General features: G+C 48.4%; 1 protein-coding gene across 2 annotated transcripts in view; it reads left to right on the top strand.

Annotated features, from left to right (window-relative positions):
- FAM53B (family with sequence similarity 53 member B) overlaps positions 1 to 21,021 on the top strand; it is a 47,166-nt gene that overhangs the window by 5,796 nt on the left and 20,349 nt on the right. For both annotated transcript variants that reach the window (XM_064663567.1, XM_064663568.1), the window contains exons 2-3: positions 12,086 to 12,318; positions 15,426 to 15,477. In XM_064663567.1, the coding sequence (XP_064519637.1) occupies positions 12,250 to 12,318; positions 15,426 to 15,477 (121 nt within the window). In that variant the 5' untranslated portion in view covers positions 12,086 to 12,249. The remainder of the gene's footprint in view (positions 1 to 12,085; positions 12,319 to 15,425; positions 15,478 to 21,021) is intronic.

The following is a 21,021-nucleotide window of genomic DNA, read 5'->3' on the forward strand; positions in this document are numbered from 1 at the left end:
CAGATGTAAGTATTTTAAGCTTAATTTAAAATAAAAAGTCCCAACTCTCCAGTGTGATGAATTGTGCTGTCGATGCCTCCCCCATGCCTGTCTTTTGTGTACCCCACAATACATCATAAAGGTGGCAGGTTCAAAAGGATCAATGTTAAAGCTGGGACAAGAGCCAGGCCAGCCTGCAGAGGGGCTGCTCTGTCAGTCCACCCTCCTGATCCTGGCACATCCCACCCTGGTGACCCTGTTAGGACATGGGGCCGCTGGGGACAGGGGGCAGCAGCTCATTCAGGGTGTAGGGCAGTGGGCCAGGAGAGCCCCTCTCCTGGGGACTGCTCTATGTATCACCATTTTTAGTAGCTTTCCAAATTAATTCTTGCTGGAGCATGGACTCGATGATCCTAAAGTGTTTTCCAACCTGAGTGATTCCATGATTCAGTGTCTTTTAGGAAGTCCACTCAGGGCAGAGATGAAACTGTAGCACTGACTGGGAGCCCTCTGCAATCATCTCTGCTGGTAGTTTATGATGATGATTATTGTCTGTGCTGGTTCAGGAAAAAATTGCACTTTGCCCTTGCTCTGGACCTGCTTAGCCCCAGCTTCTCGCCATGCTGGGAGGTGTCCCAATGCTGTTCTGCTCCCTCCAAGGGACCTGCCTGGCTTCTCCTGCCCTCTCTGGAGGCAGCCAAGTCATCCTCAGCAGTTACCACCCCACATTCCCCCAGCCTTGTGCTGTACCAGTGTTTTCAAGTCCCTCAGTTACTCTTGGGGTCTGCTCCAAACCTTGGCTGGAGGTGATAGGAGGCTCCAGGTGCCCATAGCAGTTGTGGAGTGCAGAGCATGGAGACAATACTCTCTCTGCTTCTCTTGGAGAGCCCCAGTTTATCCAGCCTCTGGCCATATCCTTACATACCTTGGTATTCCACTGCACCATGCAGGAGCCTGGGGACATGCCCTGCCTTTGAGGCGAGTGGCTTTTAAGCAATTTAGTTTTTTTAAGGTGTATCTTAATGTCTCTGTTACAAACAGCACTGGTTGCTTCTCTTCATTCTGTATTATCAAGTTGTTCTCTCTATTTAGTGCTTTGCTGGTCTTGAGTCACTTCTTACACAGCACTGATTTTCTTGTTTCCTTCCCAAATACTGCCAGAAATACTGCATGGCCTAAGGTGACAGTCTAGTTCCTGCTGCAGCCAGTGTTACCAGTTATTTGCAGGTCTGTTTGAGATCTGCCGGTGGCAGAGTTATCGATAGCTGTCATACACCTGTGTGTGCTTTAATGAGGTCTGTTACACCAGTTCTCCCTTTCACCTGCACAAAGACATCGACTGAGGTGAGAGCTCTTTCCCTGGTGCTGTAAGAGTGGTTCCTGACTCCCTGACCTCTCACTGAAACCGGAGCCTTGCCAGGCTCTAGGTTTCGGGGCCATCACTTTTATCACCCTGGCTTGTGCCAGTCCTTGGGGAACATGGGTGGTGATGGCTCAGAAAACTTTTTGGCACAATCTTATAACAGTTGAAGGTGTAAATTATTTGCTGCTGTTGTTTAAGAGCGATCTATATTTAGTTCTTGCTGTTTAATAACATGCCAGGTTACTCCTGACAAACATGACTGTGTCCTTTTCCTTTCTCCTTAGGACATTTATACTGACCATTTCTCACTTTTCTACATCGTGACTAATGTTTCCACTGTTCTTTCTATTATTTTCAGTAGCACTTCTTGTTGTCCTTAGTATGTATAAAAAATTCTGTAGGTTGTTTTCTAACAGAACGTGATGTTTAGCTTGCACTCTCATGCATTTTAAGGTGGTGTCAGAATTTTAGGGACCTCACAATGGTTTACAAATTCTAGATTCATTAATTCCTTCACTCATTAGGGTTGCAAGCTGATACATATTTTTTCCATGTGATGAAGGTGGATGTTTTTGCTGCCCTATTTGTCCCAGGCAATCATTCATGTTTGTGCACTGACAAAATACCTGGCACAGTGCCCTTCCTGGTAGCCTGCTGGCAGCTTTGGAGCTGGGATGGGATGCAGCATTTAGGTCAGTTCTCCTCGGGATGCCATTTCAGGAGTGGGCTTTGTGTTTCACACCACGCCGGTGCCGGGGCCAACCTCCTTGTCCTTTGGGCTTCCCCTTTCCACGGCACAGAGAAATCTATTTCTCCTCCTGATTTTCACCTGTGGGGTGAGAGAAAGAGAGATGTATGGAGACTATCCAGAGATGGAGACTCTTGGGGTGGAAAATGCAGATTTCAAATTTTTTTCCCCTTTACTACTGCATGTTCACACTGTCATAAATGAGCTCGAGGAAGGCTGGGCGGGATGATGTTCCTGCCAGCCCAAATAAAACCAGGGGCTGTTTGTGTTTCCACTTATTTTTTTTTTTTTTCTTTAATTTTCCTCGCCTCTGAGACGGGCTGCAAAAATCTGGGCTTTTATGGCTGCCAAGCTACAGTGGAGCTCATCCTGGTGTGCTCCATGCAACTTAGGTATCTCCAGGGGGTGAAACATCCCAATGCTGGGAAAATTGTCCTCTGTGGGTGTTACTTCTGTGGCTGGGCAATCACCTGGTGGGGTGCCTTGCTTTGAGGCAATGGTACCTTGGGCTCATTTCAGCTGCACTCCAGGCTTGCAGCAGCATGGGGGGAAGCATCTCACTGCCTGGCCCTCGGGGAGCCCCCGATGGAGCCAAACCCACAGAAGGTTTGGGCTCTACGTGCTACTGACACCTCACAGGAGCTGGGAGTGTGTTACAGCAACAGATTCTGTATTATTCCAGCCTCACAAGCGTCTGCCTCGCGATATTAAAAACACCATCTCAAAGCCAAGTCCAAACTCTCAATGAATGACTCCGTGGAAATGCTGTCGGGCACGTTTCAGTGCTGCTTTGGCTTTGATTTGAACGGGTAAACACGGTGAGTGGGTGTTTGCTTTGACTTCTTCCTCATAGCGAAAGACTTCCTTTGAGGGAAGGCAAAGCCTCCAGTGCTATTCCCCGTCACAGCATTGGACCATTCTGCCTGTGGCATGATTTCGGTGATGCCTTTGCTGCCTGCCTGGGTCCTGTGTTGCCCAGCAGCAGCGGGAACTCCCCAGTTTCCCCAGTATAAGGGATGCCTCGTGCCCAGGGCTCTGCTTAAGAGCATGAAAAATCTTGGCAGAGCCTGGTTTCCCGATCTGATTGCGGCACAGTCATCCCAGCTGGGATGATGCCCAAGGACCTCCTTGGCTTTTGTGGGCATCTCCCCTTGACTGACCCACACTCTGCTCTGTTTCCCTTGAAGCTTCCCAAAATCACCTCCAACTTTGGCTGCACTGGGATTACACATCACAGACAGCCTTTGCTGTGTGGTGGGTGGTCTCTGGAGGAGGCAGGGTGGGTGCAGCCCATCCTCTCCTTATCCTGCTGCTTTAGGAAGAGCCCCCCTCTGCTCCTCACACGTTCCCCCATCTCCACTAGAGCCATCAAAACCGGCTCCTTGGCAGCCTGTGCACGTAGGAACCATCTTCTGGTAACAGATTGTTGTGTATTTAATGAACCCGAGGAAAACACGAAATTTGAAGGCTGCGGGGCGATGCGAGTTTGCTGTTCAGTCTGCCAAATTCACACTAATTCAGACAACTCGCAGATGTTTGGATCCTTGTTCGTTAAAGGGATTTACGGAAGATGCAGCGCTCAGAAATTTACGGAGAGACGGAGGTGGCAGCGTGGGCAAAGGTTTCTTGGCCCCAGAGGGCTCCTTCCCGCCCTTCACTGTGCCTTCCCCTTGCCAGTGTTGATGGCAACGGGTGGACAAACAACAGGGAAAAGTGCCTTTCGGTCACTAGGAGGATTACTAAGGCTCTGGGTTCGTCTTTCGGGAGCCAAGGAGCTCTTTGAAAGCTATTTCTGAGCTGAGGAATGAACCCCCAGAGACTGGCCGAGGGGCAAAGTTCTCTGGTGTAATGCAAACAGTGTAGGGTGTGCAGGTGACAGTGGGCACGTGTGTTACCCTATGTGGGCATGGAGACGGTCCGCTGAAAGCATCTGAAATTCTTAAAATATTGCCTGCCTGCTTCAGGGAGATACTTTCAGTTTTTGGAAGGTTCTAAGTGGTCATTTCTCTGTACTGCACATGAGGGTTCTACAGTCTTAGGGTAATTTATCCATAAAGGGGAGCTGATAGAAGACAATGTAGTCTGCAAATTGACCCATACATCCAGTATTTCCCTGCTTTAAATCCAGATATATCTGTAGGGGCTGTCAGCCTCTACCTATTCTCCAGCTCAGCCTTGAAAAAAGGAGAAATCTGACTTGCAAGCAGCATCCAAATCTGTTCTGACGGTGATGACGGTGCTGTGGTGCTTGGCAAGTGTTTCCCAGTTACACTGCGGGATGTCCCAGATCTGGCTCGTGTTTGATCTGGGTGGTTTTTTGGTGGTCACTGATGAGTAGCAGTGTTACAGTCAGTACCTACCTCACTTTGCAGCTCCGGGACGTGCTTCTCACAGGGACTCTGAGAGCTCTGGAGCCAGCCAGGAAGCCCAGGCTGGCTGAGAAGCCCCCCCTAACTGAGGGTGGTGAGACCCTGGCACAGGTTGCCCAGAGAAGCTGTGGCTGCCCCATCCCTGGAGGTGTTCAAGACCAGGCTGGAAGGGAGATTGGAGCAACCTGGACAGTTGGCAGGTGTCCCTGCCCATGGCAGGGGGTTGGAATGAGATGATCTTTAAGGTCCTTTCCAGCCCAAACCATTCGGTGATTCTGACCCTCAGAGCATTATGATCTGGCTGTAAGTAGATGGACATGGTTTCATGGAGGTGGGTGTTCAGATGGGTTTATGTGCTGTTTGAAATTGTTTGTGCCTGAGAAGTGAGTCAGTAAAAGTGTCGTGGTGGGGCTGCTTACTGTCTCTGGCTCAGGCATTTCAGGCTGTATATGGGAAAAGAATATAAGGAAGAAACAAGAATTGGTTTTTTGTGTCTGTTTACTAGAGCAGCGTGCTCTGAGCGGTAATTAAAAGTAAACCTGGACCCTGCTGGCTTGTTCAGCATCCCTAGTTGTTGAGATTAGGCAGCCAAAGCAATTCTCAATTCAGCAATTCCTCAGCTTTTGGGAGCATGGCCAACACTCACAGTGTCTCACAGACCACTGCAAATTCTTGTCATAAATCTCACAATTGAGGTAGGGGGGAGGAACCCACAGAAAGGTGAGATGGTTTGTTGGCCCAGCAGGCTGGATTGCTGCTGCTGCTGCTTCAGCTGCTCTTCTCCAGAGACAACCCTTGGTCCAATATTTCCACTATTCCTTGGAAATATTACTCAAAGTTAGAAGTAGTCCCCTAACAAGCAAATTAGGCAATGATTACAGGTTTGCTGAGAAAGTCTCATTTCTGTGGTTGTTGGGACTAAGAGCATCCTGTAGGATGGCCCACACATGCAGGGACATTGGTGGTGTGTGTCCCAAAGCAGTGTGGCTGCAGGACTCCCCGGGGCCAGTCCTGCTGGGTGAGGAGGATGCTGGGCTTCTGGGGCTGAGCTCTTCTGTGTGGTGTCAGTGGTTCTGGGGCATTGTTCCATGGCAGAGTGATGAGCTGGGAATGCACCTTCAAGCTGGAGCAGCTCACCAGCCTATGCTTGTGCCCAGCTAAGGAATGATCCCATTGAAGGTGTGATGCTGGTCCTCAGCAAAACTCGTGCAGACTGGATGTGCAGCCAGGAGGTACTGAAGACCTCACATTAGTGCTCCAAATGTGTCTGGTCTTCTCTTTAACCCCCTCATGTGAGTTTTTGTGCAGTGAGCTGGGTCCTGTGTAGTCACTTCATAGAATCATCACAGAATCACTGAATGGCCTGGGTTGAAAGGGACCTTAAAGATCATCTTGTTCCATTCCCTGCCATGGGCAGGGACACCTTCCACTAGCCCAGGTTGCTCCAAGCCCCGTCCAACCTGACCTTGGACACTTCCAGGGATGGGGCAGCCACAGCTCCTCTGGGCAACCTGTGCTGGTGCCTCACCACCCTCATAGGGAACAGTTTTTTCCCCATGTCTAATCTAAACCTACTCTCTTTGAGTTTGAAGCTATTCCACCTCGTCCTGTCGCTTCCCACCTCTCACTGGTTCCTCTCTGTTGGAGACTGGCTGTCTCCTCACTTGCACCTCTCGCTTGCTGGTTGCTGTTTTGCAATGACTAATTTTGCTTTCTTCTTCTCCTTTTCAGTTGCCAGGGAGGAAAAGGCAAAGTCACTGCCAGCACCATTTCCTTCAACCTAAAGATGCTGAGACAAAGCACCTCTGTCCCTGCCCCGTCCTTTCAGTGCTTCCACTGCTGGTGTGTACGGGAGTCGTTCCCCTGCCACTCCTATTCCCTAAGAGCACGGGGGCAATAAACCTGGTGTGTTTTACTCAACTAGATGGTGTGTAACTTTCCTTAATGGCTCTTATTTCTTTTTGGTGAGAGCTTGCCTGCAGATCAGGTCCAACCCAAACTTGTAGATCTGGCTGTGAGCTCAGACTTCAGGCTCTCCCAAGAGGAGACTGGGGTTGTTTGGATGTGTGGTTTGGGGCTCACCGTGCTGAGGTGTTACACAGGCACTTGGAGCAAGGGATTGGATTGAAACAATAGATTTTTGTTTGCTCAGTGATTAAGTTATGGTTGTGGGCAGGACCCCGGAATGTGTGTTGTTCCTGGTGGTGAGGGTTAAGCCACGTTGCATGAAGTCCTCCTTGGTGGCTGCACATGGTATTTTTAGTTCCTAACCTGGCCCCTCAGGATGGCACTGTCATGGTAGACCTCAGACTCCTTCTGGCTGTGGGTTTTATTAGCATAGCTGTAGATGTTGGCTCTGTCCAGGCTGTCCTGCACTGGCAGGACATGGGAGTTCTGGGCTATGCTGGGGAGAACCTGTATTCCTGTGTGAAGCTGTTGGTCATAAGCAACGAGGTGATGTGGTGCTTGAAGCTGTGCAGACCTCCAGGATGATGCTCACCTCAAACACCACCTGTCACTGCTTTCCCCTTTGCTGTGCCAGACCTTAAAAATTTTACATGTAGGTAAGGCTTTTGCTTAGTAATTAGTACAGAAAGTGTGTCTTTATCTTGTTAGCCCTGGAAAAGTCTAGTCTAGATTTAAGCAGGAGGCAGAGGAAGACGTTTCCTCATTCCTTTTCTTTGGCTGGTAATCTCTGATTCCTTTATCTGAGTACTTAGGGCATGTGGCAGCACAAGGCTTTGCCAGGTAGGAATCAGGCAGGAAGGGAGCACCGTGTGGGACCCGGGGCCTTCTGCACTGGAGCCCTTCTCCTGCCTCTTGGAAGGATGGTGCTTGCCCTTCCAGCAGCTGGAGAAGATCCTGTGAAGCAGGAGGAGCTGACTGCAGGCTCAGGGCAAGATGGGGCAGGGCTGCAGCCTTTCTGCTCTGAAGGCTGGGCAGCCTGGGGCAGCTTTTTCCTCTTGATGGAATCCCAGGGGGTGATCCTGATGCGGCTGCATCTGTGGAAGTTTTGTCCCTTGAAAGTCACGTGCACTGACTCATGATCCTGTTGACTCGGGACTAGTCCATGGTGCATTTTCAGAGTGTACAGACTTCTTCTTGGGTCCTGAATGGCATTTTTCACATTTATTGGAGGACTTTACCCCATAAATAAACTCATTATTCACTAATGATGTGGGAGATTGCTCAGGCAAGGGGAACAAACTGCCCAGAGCTGAGCCCCCTCAGCCCTGCTACAGAAGGTAAATTGTTGCCTGAGTGAGGAAATGAGCCGAGACTTAGCTACATGCAAATGATAGGCTTTGAGGATTTTTCCAAATTCATAATGCAATAAATCAACAAATTGAAGATGTACTTCTTGGCACTGTCCAAAGCCCTGATGGTGAGACAGACTGTGCAATGAGGAGAGTCAGTGTAGCCCCAAGCCCTTCTAAGAAAGGGAAGGATGGGGAGAGAAGTACGTTTTACAGTTTGGGTAAATATTGCAATGTGATGCTCTGCAGAAAGCCCACAATTTTCAATTGCAGTCACCACTTCTGACTATTCCCCCAAATTCTTTGCAGCCCCCTGTAGGGTTTGGAAGGGGATGGTCAGTGCCTGGTCCCCGCAGGGTTCTGTCTGATGGAGTAATCAAGATGTGCAACGGTGTGGGGGAATTTCTGTTTCATTGGTGAGAGTGGGAGGGTGGTTAAGCCTCAGAATTGTGATCAGTGTTGCCCAGAGGGATTAGGTTTGGTCCTTCAGACATGTAGGTCTAAACTGCATTAAATAAATCACGGTGGCTCCTCGCTCAGCCCATTGTTTTTCTCAGGCACAGCCCAGGGAATGGTGCTGGGGCAGGGGGTGGGAAGCAGGGTCCTGTGTGGGTTGTGGCTTCTTCACTGGAGACTTGGAGCAGCATTAAAAATCCATCTGGGGCAGGTGATTTATATTCTGACAGCGATCACACTGTTGTGCTTGCAAGGTGTATCAGTATGCAAAATACAGCTCCAGCTCCTCGTTCCTGTGTGCCCTTCCCACTGTAAACAGGTTTTGTGTCAGTGTGTGTGTCTGGAGATGGATTATGGAGCTTGATGGGGGTTGAATGTTTTCTGTGTGCAGGGTGGTGATCCCACAGCAAGTGGAAATCTGTGTGATGCTGGACCTCAGTCATCTTCATGAAGAGTTACTGCTGGGGCTCAGATCATGGAATCAGGGAATTGTTAAGCTTGGAAAAGACCTCCAAGATCGTGAAGTCCAACAATTCCCCAGCACTGCCAAGCCGAGCACTAATCCATGTCCCCAAGTGCTGCATTGACATGTCTTTTAAATCCCTCTAGGGATGGGGACTCCACCACTGCCCTGGACAGCCTTTTCCAGGGCTGGACAACCGTTTCTGTGAGGAAATTTTTCCTAGAATGTATGGGGATATGTTACTGGTCACTGTTCACGCTCCCTCTAACCATGGCAGTGCATCTGACAGAGAGTTTGTTAAATCCTGAGGTCTTTTCCATACAGGTCAGTGTAGCAAGTGAACAGGGCATGGCTGTGACTGGTGCTTGGAATCTGCTGCGGTAACACCAGTTGTGGGATGGGAAGTGGGACCTCCCTGCAGGGAAGGGTTGTTTGTCCCCTGTGAGCAGCTCTAGGGCTGTGCTTCTTGCTTGTGCCTTGTAAGGAGCATGTTTGTTCTCCAGCCTTACCTTCCAAGCCCATGGATGAAAGTTGGATCATCTGAATTACTCTTTTTGCAGTGTAATTTTTTCCCAAGCCCCAACACTCCGTGACTGTGATACTGTCCAGGAAGCAGCTCTGGGAGAAACTTCTTCCCACCTCTGCAACTGCAAAGACCACACTGGCTTCTGTTTGGTCTGTATTTTGAATGAAAACCCAAGGAAAAAGCAAGGTTTGCTAAAATTTGGGGGCTTCCATGCACTAGTGCTTCTCAGGGGCACTTCATACAGCTCGGGAGATCATGTCAGCTCCTATGGCCGTGACCCAACTCTGAACTTAACCTTGACATCAGGATGAAGATAATTCCTTTATCTGATTGCAAGTGAGGAAATACATTTCTTAAAGTAATTAATGGTCCCTGAAGAGTATCTTTTTATTAGCATGTGTGTGTGTGAAAGTGTCCAGTCTATAAATACACAGCAATTTCCTCCTCAGCACCAAACAGGACCCATCCCAGCTCTGCAGTTTCTGTCCCGTGGCACTTGTTTGCATCGGGAGGACATGACGGGGCAGGACCACGCTGGGTCAGGAGCCCAGCGAGGCAGGATGGGGAGCCAAAGATCACGTTTCATGGAAAGTTTTCCTTTTTGTTGAAGTTCGTCCGTGGGGGTGATTTCAAAACCCAACCAAGCAGTAGTTAAAATTGCTCATACCTGCGAGCGCACCCGGACCCGGCGCTGGGGGTGTGTGTGTGGTGTTGGCTGCCAGCTCGCAGGCAGTTTGCTGTGCTGTGTGTCATTAGGGTTGTGTTAATTGCAGGAGGTGCAGTGGGGCAGGGAGAGGGGAGGTGGGAGGTGGTGTGTGCTGCATCCTGGCCAGCTTGGGCAGGAGGCTCTGCCCGTACTTGCCGCTGCTCCTGCCTGCTGGCTGCCTCACGCCTGCCTGTGTGCCCCAGTCTGCTGCAGCAGCACTAACCATTACCTTAGGGAAAGGTAATTATTCCCGGAGAAATCATACCTGGTGAATGAGGAACTGTGCTTAACTGCTTTCACGCTGCTCTGAATGTTTGTTTGATCTTCAGTCCCTTTGCTGGTACGGTGCTGGCAATGGCCCTGGTGTCCTCCCAAGCACAGGGGGTCTGGCACTGCAGCCAGCATTCCTAAATCCGTGTCAGGATCAGGGACAGCTAAGACTGTGATAGATAAAAATCACAGAATAGTTTGGGTTGGAAGGGACCTTGAAGACTGCAGGGACATTTTCCATGAGACCTGGTTGCTCCAAGCCCCGTCCAGCCTGGCCTTGGACACTTCCAGGGATGGGACAGCCACAGCTTCTCTGGGCAACCTGTGCCACGGCCCCACCACCCTCACAGGGAAGAATTTTTTCCCAAAATTCCATCTAACCCTTCCCTCTGGCAGTGGGAAGTCATTCTCCCTCGTCCTGTCCCTCCAGGTCCTTGTCCAAAGTCCTTCTCCAGCTCCCTTTGAGCCACTTTAGGCCATGGAAGGGGCTCTCAGCTCTCCCTGGAGCCTCCTTTTCCTCCAGGATGGACAACTCCAACACTTGTACCCTCTTCACATGAACCCAGGCTATCCATAGTATAAATATGTGAACTGGGCTCACAAATTATGTGTCATTTTGACAGTCTGAAATGTTTTACTTTTTCATTTAACAGTTTTCCTCTGGTCATTGGGTTGCCCAGAGGTTTATGATGAAGTTACCAGTAAATTGTATGTTATTAGCCCACTGATGTTCATAAAAAGCTGGAGACTGCACCAGGTGCCCTTGGGAGCAGTAAATCTTTGGAAAATATATTGATTCCCAATCTTGGCTTTGAACTCCGAATGAACTTTGTCCTCACAAAAGAATAGAAGATGATTTTTCTTTACCAGCCAGCTGGCCTTTAAATGAGCTACTCTTGACACCACCACAAGCTCTAATCCGAGTAAACACGGACAGGATGATTTAGGAGCTGGGAAGAGGAGCCATATCAGTTTGGAATGAGGGTTAATACTTAGCAGCACGTTCTCGACTGTTGTCCTTAAATATCACAATTGGCTTTGACTGGATGGTACAGGATCAGTGTTTTATGCCCTTTGGATCAGTGGTGGGTTTGGTTGTTTGCATTAACAGCAAAGCAACAAGCAGCAAAACGGGATTAGAGGAGTGATTTGGGGAAAATGCTGATTTTGATAATCAGATTAGAATTGCAATCTGTCTGCTTTTACACAGCAGTCAGTCTGTCAGAGAGGATACCAGGAGATGAGGCAGGGCTCTTGGTCAGGGCTGGGCAGTGCTGTATGAGCCTGGCTTTATACTCTGCTTTATAGACACACCCTGTTGTTCAGCCTTTCTACCTAAAACTACCTAAGAAATAGATTAAAGATGAAGAGGCATGGTGTGGCTCTTAGGATTTCAGGGCAGGGAGCTCTCTCCTTCCTTGCAGGTTACTCTTTGTCTTGTTTTTTCCTTAAAGGGCTCTTCAGAGGCTGGGAATTGGGAAGTAACTGGCGTGGGATGGGGGCATCCAGGGGATTTAACAGCCTTAATGATGATGGAGAGGCTTTTTCTTCTGGATGTCTGCTCCCAGCTGGTGTGATGGCAAGGGCTTCTGTGAGATCAACTCCAGGGCTTTAATGAGCCCTTCTTTCAAAGTCTTAGTATCTTCAATATAGGGGATATGAATTCCCTTTCTAAATGGAGAATTCAGAGGAAACTTCATTTATTTGACTGAAATACGTGTGTCCCTTGTGTGCTTCCCACAGCTCCTGCAAGTGCCCGTCCCATTAAATGCCTCTGTGCTGATGGGGTGCAGAGGGACACCAACAACGTTTTAAGAGCCTAAAATAAGCACTCCTCAGGACTGACTGCCACCAGTGTGTTTTTTGGGCAGTGCTTGCCCCTTGCCCAGTGCATCCACCCTCCAGGCAAGTCCCTCAAGGCTGTTGCTCTCTCTCTCTCTGTGTGCAGGGAGTTTTCCACGCTCCGAGGCTGTCCCTGTGCATCCCCCGAGGAGCCGGCGGGGCCCAGCCTTTCCCGGGGGAACATGGACTGAAAGAGGAGCTTTGGCAGACCCCAGCTGCCAGCACCCTTCACCTGGACCCTGATGGACTCTGAGGCAGGACTGCATTACCATGGTGATGATCTTAACCAAAACTCGGGAAAACAAAGGTGCTGACTCCGTAACATGCAGGACTGAGCTGGTAAGATTTGTGAATTCTGTGTTCAAAACTATTATACTGCTGAGAACTTTGCTGTAGCTTTATAATATTTTTTTTCTGTGCTGCAGGGCTGGATCTTTAGGTGGTTTGTAGCACTGATTTCTACCGAGCTGCATTAATATCCAAGGAGCAGGTGATTAGTAAATGATTGGAGTGCTGTGGCTTTTGCATATGTGGATTTCAGTAAGCGTGCAGTGGGATAAACAGTAGGAAAAAAACAAATCAATGCTGTGAATAACAGAGGTGAGAAGATGCTTCACCAACAGCGAACAGATGTTCATCATTAATAGGAGGATGAGCAAGTGGGGAGAAGGATTAAGTGGGAGATGGCAAAGGGCAGTGCTGTGGTACTTTTAATTTCACTGGGAGCCTGGAGAGATGCAAATCCAACCACACTGAAGGAGCAGGCAACAACAAAAACCCAAATGAGGGGCAACAAACAGACTAAAGTATGGGTGAACAAGGCTGTAGGGCTCAACATACCTATGGTGGGGCAAATAGGGGGCAACACCTCTGGAGGCAGGATCAGAGCAAATGGGGGTGGGAGTGGGGCAGGAGGAAGAGGTGCAGGGTGATGGAGAGCCATCTGAGAGAGCCCAGAGCAAGGCTGGTTGTGGACACTTGTTCCTCTGTCCTCCTGGAGAGATGGTCATGGTCTGAGAAGAAATTAGACCGAAGGGCAGGGTGCACTGAGAGTCTCAGATAAGGACATGCAGGAACACAGCAGGAAGCATCTGGCAGGATTAGCCATAAATGGGCATTTTGAACCTAAAAGAAATATAAATGCCTCGGTTTGCTGAGGATGACAAACTGTCCAGCTGGGCTCCCCGGGCAGCTAGCACAGTGTGCCGGGGAAGGCAGTCTGTCCTGGCAGTGAACAGCAGAGAAGGTGAGCAAGCCAGGGGCAGTGTTTAATCTTGCCTTAAAAGGGTGAAATTTTGGAAAGCTTTTGATATATTAAAAGAGTATCCTTGTTCTAGTGTTAGCTCCTGCTGGGAAGGCAGCATCTCCTGTGGCTGCTGCTCAGGGTGGTGAGGGGGGAGCATGAGCATCTGATGCTGGTTGTACCCCAGGAGGTGTGTGGGGCAGGGGAACTGGCTGCAGAGAGGCAGATGAGAGTTCCTTCCCTACAAGAAAGGGTGGGTGCTTGTGCTGTCTGATGGCAGACAGCAGAGATGCAGAGCTGTGACACGAAACTCTGCCCTCCCGTGTTTGCCAAGTGCTTCCCGCAGCTCTGGGGCTGGGTCGGTAGTGCAGTGATAGTCCTGGGTACACAACTGGAGTTGCTGGTTTGCCCAAGCTGTTAAATTGTGGCAGACTAATGCAGGAAGGCTGATTCACCGAAGAAAGCAAGAGGTTTTTCCCTTGGCTCTGTGGGCAAGGCCAAAAAGCAAAACTGAAAGGAAATAAATGTCCGAGCAATGGGGCAATAACCCCTGCCAGCAGCCAGTGGGCTCATTTGGCTCAGTGCCCGATTTGGTATAAGCACAAAATCCTTACAAAATGGTAATTATACTCAATATGGGACATATGTTGTATTCTTCTCCCTACTGTATTTACAGACAGTGGCTGGTCTCTGAGGCTGGCACACAAATGTGCTCTGGCACAGCCACTGCCTTCTCTGGGACTTGTCCCACTTCCATCTTTGCTCCACTTTGGCCACTCTTTGGAGACAGCTGCCTGTCCTCTCTAACCCCTGATTGATTCTACCTGCCACTTCCTAAAGTGGGGCTTGGCAGATAGAGATATCCTTACTGCACCTAGAAAAGTGGCACATGCTCCAAAGAAGGTGACTGACTGTTATTTACCTTCACCACATCTAACACCCCATAGTTGCTTTCTGCCTTCACGTCCCTCTATATTCAATATTTACAACATTCTGTATATGAAGTGGGATCCTTTATTGGATTGCTCTGTACAGACAGGTGCCACCATTTGGTACACTATTATGATGATGATGATGATCCTCATCATGCACTGGAGACACTGGCACAGGTTGCCCAGAGAAGCTGTGGCTGCGCCATTCCTGGAAGTGTCCAAGGCCAGGTTGGACGGGGCTTGGAGCAACCTGGGATAGTGGAAGGTCCTGCCCATGGCAGGGGGTTGGAACTAAATGGTCTTTAAGCTCCCTTCCATTCTGTGATTCCATGGTTATGAGAGCAGGCAACGTGTAAAACATGGATCAGGAGAGGAGGTGTGAATGCAGTGGCCTGACGCCAGATAAAACACAATTATGGCAGCGCAGATGAACGTGGAGGCCGTGCTGGTGCTCCCCTCAGATGATGTAAAGCCTCGGTCAGATGGCATGGTGTTGCCAGGATAGACACTTCAGAAGCCAGAATATGGATATTTTTAGGGGTAATAAAAGAACAATTAGTACGAAAGTGTGTTTTTGCAGGCATAGCTGAAATGGCATGCAGCTGCAGATGACATATTGATTTATTATATGTAAAACCATCCATGCTCATTTTTAGAAGTCTGATGGTGTCTCTTATGCTGTCAAGAGGAAAATTCTTGGGGAAAAAAAAAGAGTGTAAAAAGCAACTGGGATTATTTTGTACCCATATAGTGGCACTTTTCCCTATTTTTAGTGCAAATCAGCACAATCCAAGTGCAGACTCCCAAGAAATGCTGAGGTGAGAGCGCCTTGCCTTAGAAACACATTATATGTTTAAAAAAACTAAATGGCTGCTTTGTACCTAGACAGGGGGGCCTTAATGGGCTTGGATGTGGTTCAGATACCACTGCTGCTGCTTTCTTGCCTAATCCAGAATTACCACTAAGCTGCAGCTCCCACTTTCCGGTGTTTTGGGTCCCGGGAGTGGGGACCTCTCTGCAGCTATTCCCATGGGTAAGGACTAACTGCAGGACCCATGATCTGCAAGCTCAGGCCTTGACAACGACTCTGCACAGCGTTTAATTAAGTTTGATTTTGTTGAGGGAAGGTGAGTGGGTCTGTCTCCTGGTCCTGTCAAAGCCAGACCGTGGCAGGCTCCCAAGGCTCTCCTCTCTGCTTTGCCGAGGCAGGGAAGTTTCTGGTGCCCAGGTCGAGTCTGCGAGAAGTGAATAGTTTTTCTGGTTGTTTGCAGCACACTCCAAAGATGAGTCAAGGACCTACCCTCTTCTCTTGTGGCGTGATGGGTAAGTAACAGAAACTTCTGTCTGTATTTACTCCACCTCTGCTCCCGCTTCCTCATAGCGATGGGCGGGAAGATGTCCTGACTAGCTGGATGTCTCCAGAAAGCACTGCCCTGCAGACTCTGGGGTGGGCACCCTGTCCCACAGAGTGGGAACAGAGGGGCACCCACCCCACCACCCACTGGTGGTGGCCATCACGCCTGTGCCACTCTGCTCCCCAGAGCTGCCCTGTTGCCATTGCTGAGGGAGTTGCTTGTCTCCTTTCCCCTCCCCTTTGATATATTTGCTTATTTTTGGAGTAACTCATACAGTGAGATTATAAACATTTGGGGTCTGAGGTTGCGTTTGAGTACCCAGCCCATGACCGTGGCTCTTGAATGTTTGCACGATGCAAGTAATAAATAACACTATTATCACCAAAATGTTCCACCACTTGGCACAAAGTGTTTGGACAGACCTCAAACAGTAAAGGAAAATGACTTACTTTTGCCGTTGGCAGTAACCACGATACAGGATGTTTGATGCCTTTTATGTTGAGCTTGCTATCAATTTTTATGCTGAACAGCCACCAAAATTGATGGAGAATTTGTGCCTTGGTTGATGATCCTGAAAACTGATAGTGCCAGAGGATGTGCTGTTAGGTTTAGCTCTTTGGCGTTCGTAGCGGGGAGCCAGACACTGGGCGAAGTCTCAAAACCCAATTAAAATTGTAGGTCAGGTTTGAGCCAAGCTACTTGCTGTGAAAGCCAATACTTTACAAAGAGGCTGCCCCTTCTCTTCATGGACACAACTCTCATTAGCGTTAATGAGAGCCGGGCACATGCATTGACAGGAGATGTCTCCCAAGCTCTCTGATAGCTCCGGTCAATTGGGGGTGCAGGGGAGATGGAGAGCATTTGGGTTCTTTTTTCAGATGAAAATCACAAGCATCAAAGTCAAGAAAGGGTAGAGACAGCCTGTTCCCTTTCTCTGGCCTGTCAAACATGAATGAAGAACAAAGGACCCAAATCAGATGGTTTTGTCTTGCGCTGTGGCACTGGCAGGCTCTTCAACAGATATGTTGAGTCTCTGCCTAATTGAAAAGCAGTTTGTCTTTAAGAGCTTCTACAAAGCCTTCAGCATCTTCCTGGTGCTGTGATGGTCTTCTGTGTCTGCCAAATCATCCTCTTTCTGAGGGAACTGAATGTCACCTCCTTGACCTCAGCTTGCCCTGTAATGGTCTTCACCATGCCAGTCAAGAGGAGCCTGTTTCTCTCCAACATGAAAGGCCATTAGTCGGCTTGAGTTTAATTTCAGGCATCTTTCCTGAGTGTTCTTGATGCCTCCAAACATGAGCCATGATCACAGACTAATCCAGTATCAAAACTTGCTTGATTTCTTAAATAAACCCCATGGTTATTACAGCACCAAATGCAAAACTGGGGCAATATTTCAGGCCAAAGGGCCAAGTCCCTGTTGGTGGAAAACACTGAGATAAATAAACATAGTGAAGTTTGGACTGGTAGTACAGCCAACGGGAGGCTGAGACTCACAGTCTCATGTAAGATGCTGGGGGTTTGGAGGGAGGTTGGCTGAATTTTCTGGGGTTTTAACCAGAAGAGGCTGAGGATCTTAGAACAGGGTCTTCCTGGTGCTTTTGGGGTGGGGACAGCTTTGGACAGAAAGGCAGCTCATATCTGGTCCTGGTGACCAGGGGGCAGCAGGGCAGAGGGAAGCACACGCTCTGCCAGGGAGGGCATCATCTGAACCCTGGAGTTCCCTTGTAAGGTACTAAACGCCACAAGAATTTGAAAAAGGATTATTGGTTGTAATAGAACTCAATGTACTGAGTAAACATTATCAAAGACTTGATATTAGATGATGCAATGTTAGATCCACTTCTCAAGGTGACCTAAATAATCTTTTGATTTTTAAGATTTATGAGAAATAGCCCTGCTGGTGTGATGAAGTAATTACTAAAAAGATTGGGTTATCTTTATATAGTTCTTTGCCTGGAGAAACAGGTGAAATGCCTAAAGGTATAAATTAAATAATTTCTGTTTTCCCTTCTCCTTGATGGGTCCTTGAAACATCAGGGAGGGTAAGAATTGTCCTTTTTCCCCTTTCATTCCCCAACTGTCTCCATCGCATATTCACAGTGAATATATCGGTGACTCTGCTAGAGAAAGAAGGTGACATATTAGAAAGTTGGGGCATTAGGGTGGTGAGGGCCTGGCACAGGTTGCCAGAGAAGCTGTGGCTTCCCCATCCCTGGAATTGTTCAAGGCCAAGTTGGATGAGTCTTGGAGCAACCTGGGCTAGTGGAAGGTGTCCCTGTCTGTGGCAGGGGCTGGAACTGGTTGGTCTTCAAGGTCTCTTCCAACCCAAACCATTCTGCAATTCTACTATTTTTGACTTCCTATAGTGAAATTTTTCTGTCTTTGGGTGAATGACAGAAGAAAATTTACAATATCTTAACAAGGCATTGGCAGCATTGGCTGACTTTTCCCTGGAAGATATGTAAGAAGTACTCAGCCTCCAAGTTGGTAGCACCAGAGGTTGCACTGGTCCAGTCATGTATCACAGAATCACTGACTGGTTTGGGTTGGAAGGGACATTAAAGACCACCTCACTCCAACCTCCCCTGCCATGGGCAGGGACACTTTCCACTAGACCAGATGTCTCCAAGCACTGTCCAACCTGGCCTTGTAAGGGAAGCTCAGACAGCTGTGGCCTCCTGTTTTCTGTGTAAGCAAGAAATTATCTTTGAGGTGAGCTGCAGGCAGGGTTTTATTAAGGCTGTGACAAGGTGCTTGCTCATGCAGTCGCTGTGGCTGCAGGATCAGAGTCCTAGAGTGGCATCACGTGCACAGGCCTGGTTGTAAAAGGGAGGAGGAGGAGGATGGGTTTGAACCCATTGGGGACAGATCCTGAATACATCTGCTGTGAAGTGCTCTTCAAAGTAACCATCATTTCCTTTTTCCCTGGGAGAGCACACTCAGCATTTGTCCTTGCAGGGCACTGTGGCAGAGTGGGGTGATGGATGAAGCACACAGGTCAGCTTGTCTGTCCTTTGGGACTCTTCTCCACCAGCACCATTTGGCAACACCATCATTCCAAGTGTGCCAGGGGTTGCAGCCTTGGGTTCACTGTTGCACACCTCTCACTTGGAAGTGATTTTTCACCCTGTGTGGGTGACAGAAGAAAGCCAAGAAAACAGAAGAAAAGCCAACTCATAGAATCATTAAGGCTGGAAAAGACCTCCAAGATCAAATCCAACCTTTGAACCCCTTCATGGAGATGATGCCCCTTAGTTGCATCCTGAAAGCACTTGCTGGGCTTCCACATCTCCTATTGCTGAACCAGGCTTTCCTGGAATTTTGGGGTATTTTTTTGGAAAGGCCTTCAGTGCAGAGCAGCATCTTGATGCATGTTCAAGCACAGGCAACCCACAAAGAGAAAAAGCCACACAAGGAATTCTGGTGAGGTGTAGCTGGAGCGGGGAGACCTCACCAGAGAATTACATTGAAGAACAGGGCACGTTTTGCCATCGAGGTGGGGAATTTCCCTCCCCCATGCAGGCTGTTGGCATGAGCAACCTGCAGCCCACAGGTGTGTTTATTCTCCAGAGTAGATTTTTGGGGCCGTTGTTTTCATTTCCCATTGAAGCACAGTCTGTGCATCATATTTTCCTCTTATTTCTGCACTGGGAAGGCTCTATGGCACTGCCATCAGCTAATTACAGCCATTAAATGTGTTCCACATTTAAAAATTATCTCTTGAACGTAAACAGGGGGCAGTGGAAAATGCAGGCTGCCTTTCCACCGTGCATGGGGATTGTGAGACCAAAATCCAACCTGAACAACATGTGAAAAAAGGGAATTGGATGCACACCTGTGTGGAGAGAAATGTTTGGGTTAAGATCCAAACAGAATTTATCTGCCAAAAAGGACAAGAAAAATTGATTGAAACCCCTAATTGCTTTACAAGTTGCTGTAATAAATTATGTATTAATGTAAATTATTTCACGGGAAAAGAACGTAGAGGAGACTTGAGCAGAAGGATCATGCATTATGTATAAAAAAGAACTGTAAAAATATTATAGCAGCACATTTGTGTCGCTGTAGTTAAAGTTGTGTCAGCGTTTTGGTTTTACACCCTTCTCTGTGGTTATGAGAGTGGTCATTAAAATTTACTTGGTGTCACCAGAGGAGCATTTAAAAAGCCTGGGGCCGTCCTGGAGCCGCAAAGTGCCCGACGTGTCCATGAGCTGCTCCTGCAAAACCTGGAGCTCAGCATTTGGAAGCCTGGCTGCGATGCTCCGAGGATGGATCCTGCTCTCTGTGGGGGCTGTGTGGAGGACAACACTCATCTCCTTGATTTTGGGATGTGACTCGAGCCCACGAGTGCCTCGTGCCCCGGACCCCTGGCTTTGTTTGTTGCAGTGCAGGTTGCATGAGAGAACAGGTGGATGTTGCTGAGGTGTTAGTGTTTATTTTTGCAGTTTTAAGTAAAAATCCAGAAGTAAGGTGCTGTTTCATCCAAGGGCACTAACAACCAAGAAGGACCTGTTTAAGCAGTGGGGGGAGTCCCTCGAGTCACACTTACACTGTGCTCTGGTTGCCCCGTCATTTTCCAATAGGCAAAGGAGAGTTTCCCAGTGAAACATCTCACTTGCAAATCAAGGGATTCTTATGGTGGGTTTTATCCTGGAACAAATTACTGCCTCAGGGTAAACCAGGCTGAGGTTTGTAATTTAAGAAAATTAATACATGTTTAACTGCAGTAGAATTAATGGCTCCAGTGCAATTATTGTTATCAGTGTACGCAGGATGGGAATCTTACTCTTAAAAATTTGAGCAGAAAACCAGCTGCTTTTCCTCAATAAGGCTTTCCAGAGTTCTCTAATTACACCTTCAGCCCTCAGATTACCCAATTTTCAAACTGTTTCAGTGAAACCTGCTTTCTGTTTGCACTGAAAACCCATTTTCTGAATATTTACCACTTTGGGACTGGTCAGTGATGTCCATGGGACTGGGGGGCCAGGCTGTGCCAGCTCTCATGGTGCAAGGGGAAAAGCAAATTACCCCAAGCTGGGGGCTGGGGATAGTGGTGCTATTACCATTTTCTTTGCAAGGTTTGGAAGATTTATAGCTGTTTGTGCTGAAGCAGGGGTGAAAGAGGAAGGTGTCCCGTATCCTCCTCACCAAGGCCCTTTGTACAGTCTCCGGCCAGAGGATCGTGGCAGCTTGCCATGAAAAATCGGCTTCTATTTCTGTTTCTTTTGTCTGCTGACCTGACCTAAGAAACCTCTCAGCTGGCAGCATAATACAGAGGAAAAATAATAAAGATCTAAACATAGATGAAGTTGTTTAGCACACATTTCTCACTTTTCATTGTGTTTATTAAAATGAGGAGAGCAGCAGTTGAAATGCCATGCGGTTATAGCGGGCAGAACCAGGCTGTTTGTGGCTGGAGCTGGAGGCAGGGAGAAATGGGAAAATCGGCCAAGAGTGGTGTAAGGGGCCTCAAATCTGACCTCCTGACTTGAAACCCTTGTTGAAAGCA

Source organism: Pseudopipra pipra, chromosome 8 (assembly GCF_036250125.1).
Source record: "Pseudopipra pipra isolate bDixPip1 chromosome 8, bDixPip1.hap1, whole genome shotgun sequence".
Taxonomy (NCBI): Eukaryota; Metazoa; Chordata; class Aves; order Passeriformes; family Pipridae; genus Pseudopipra; species Pseudopipra pipra.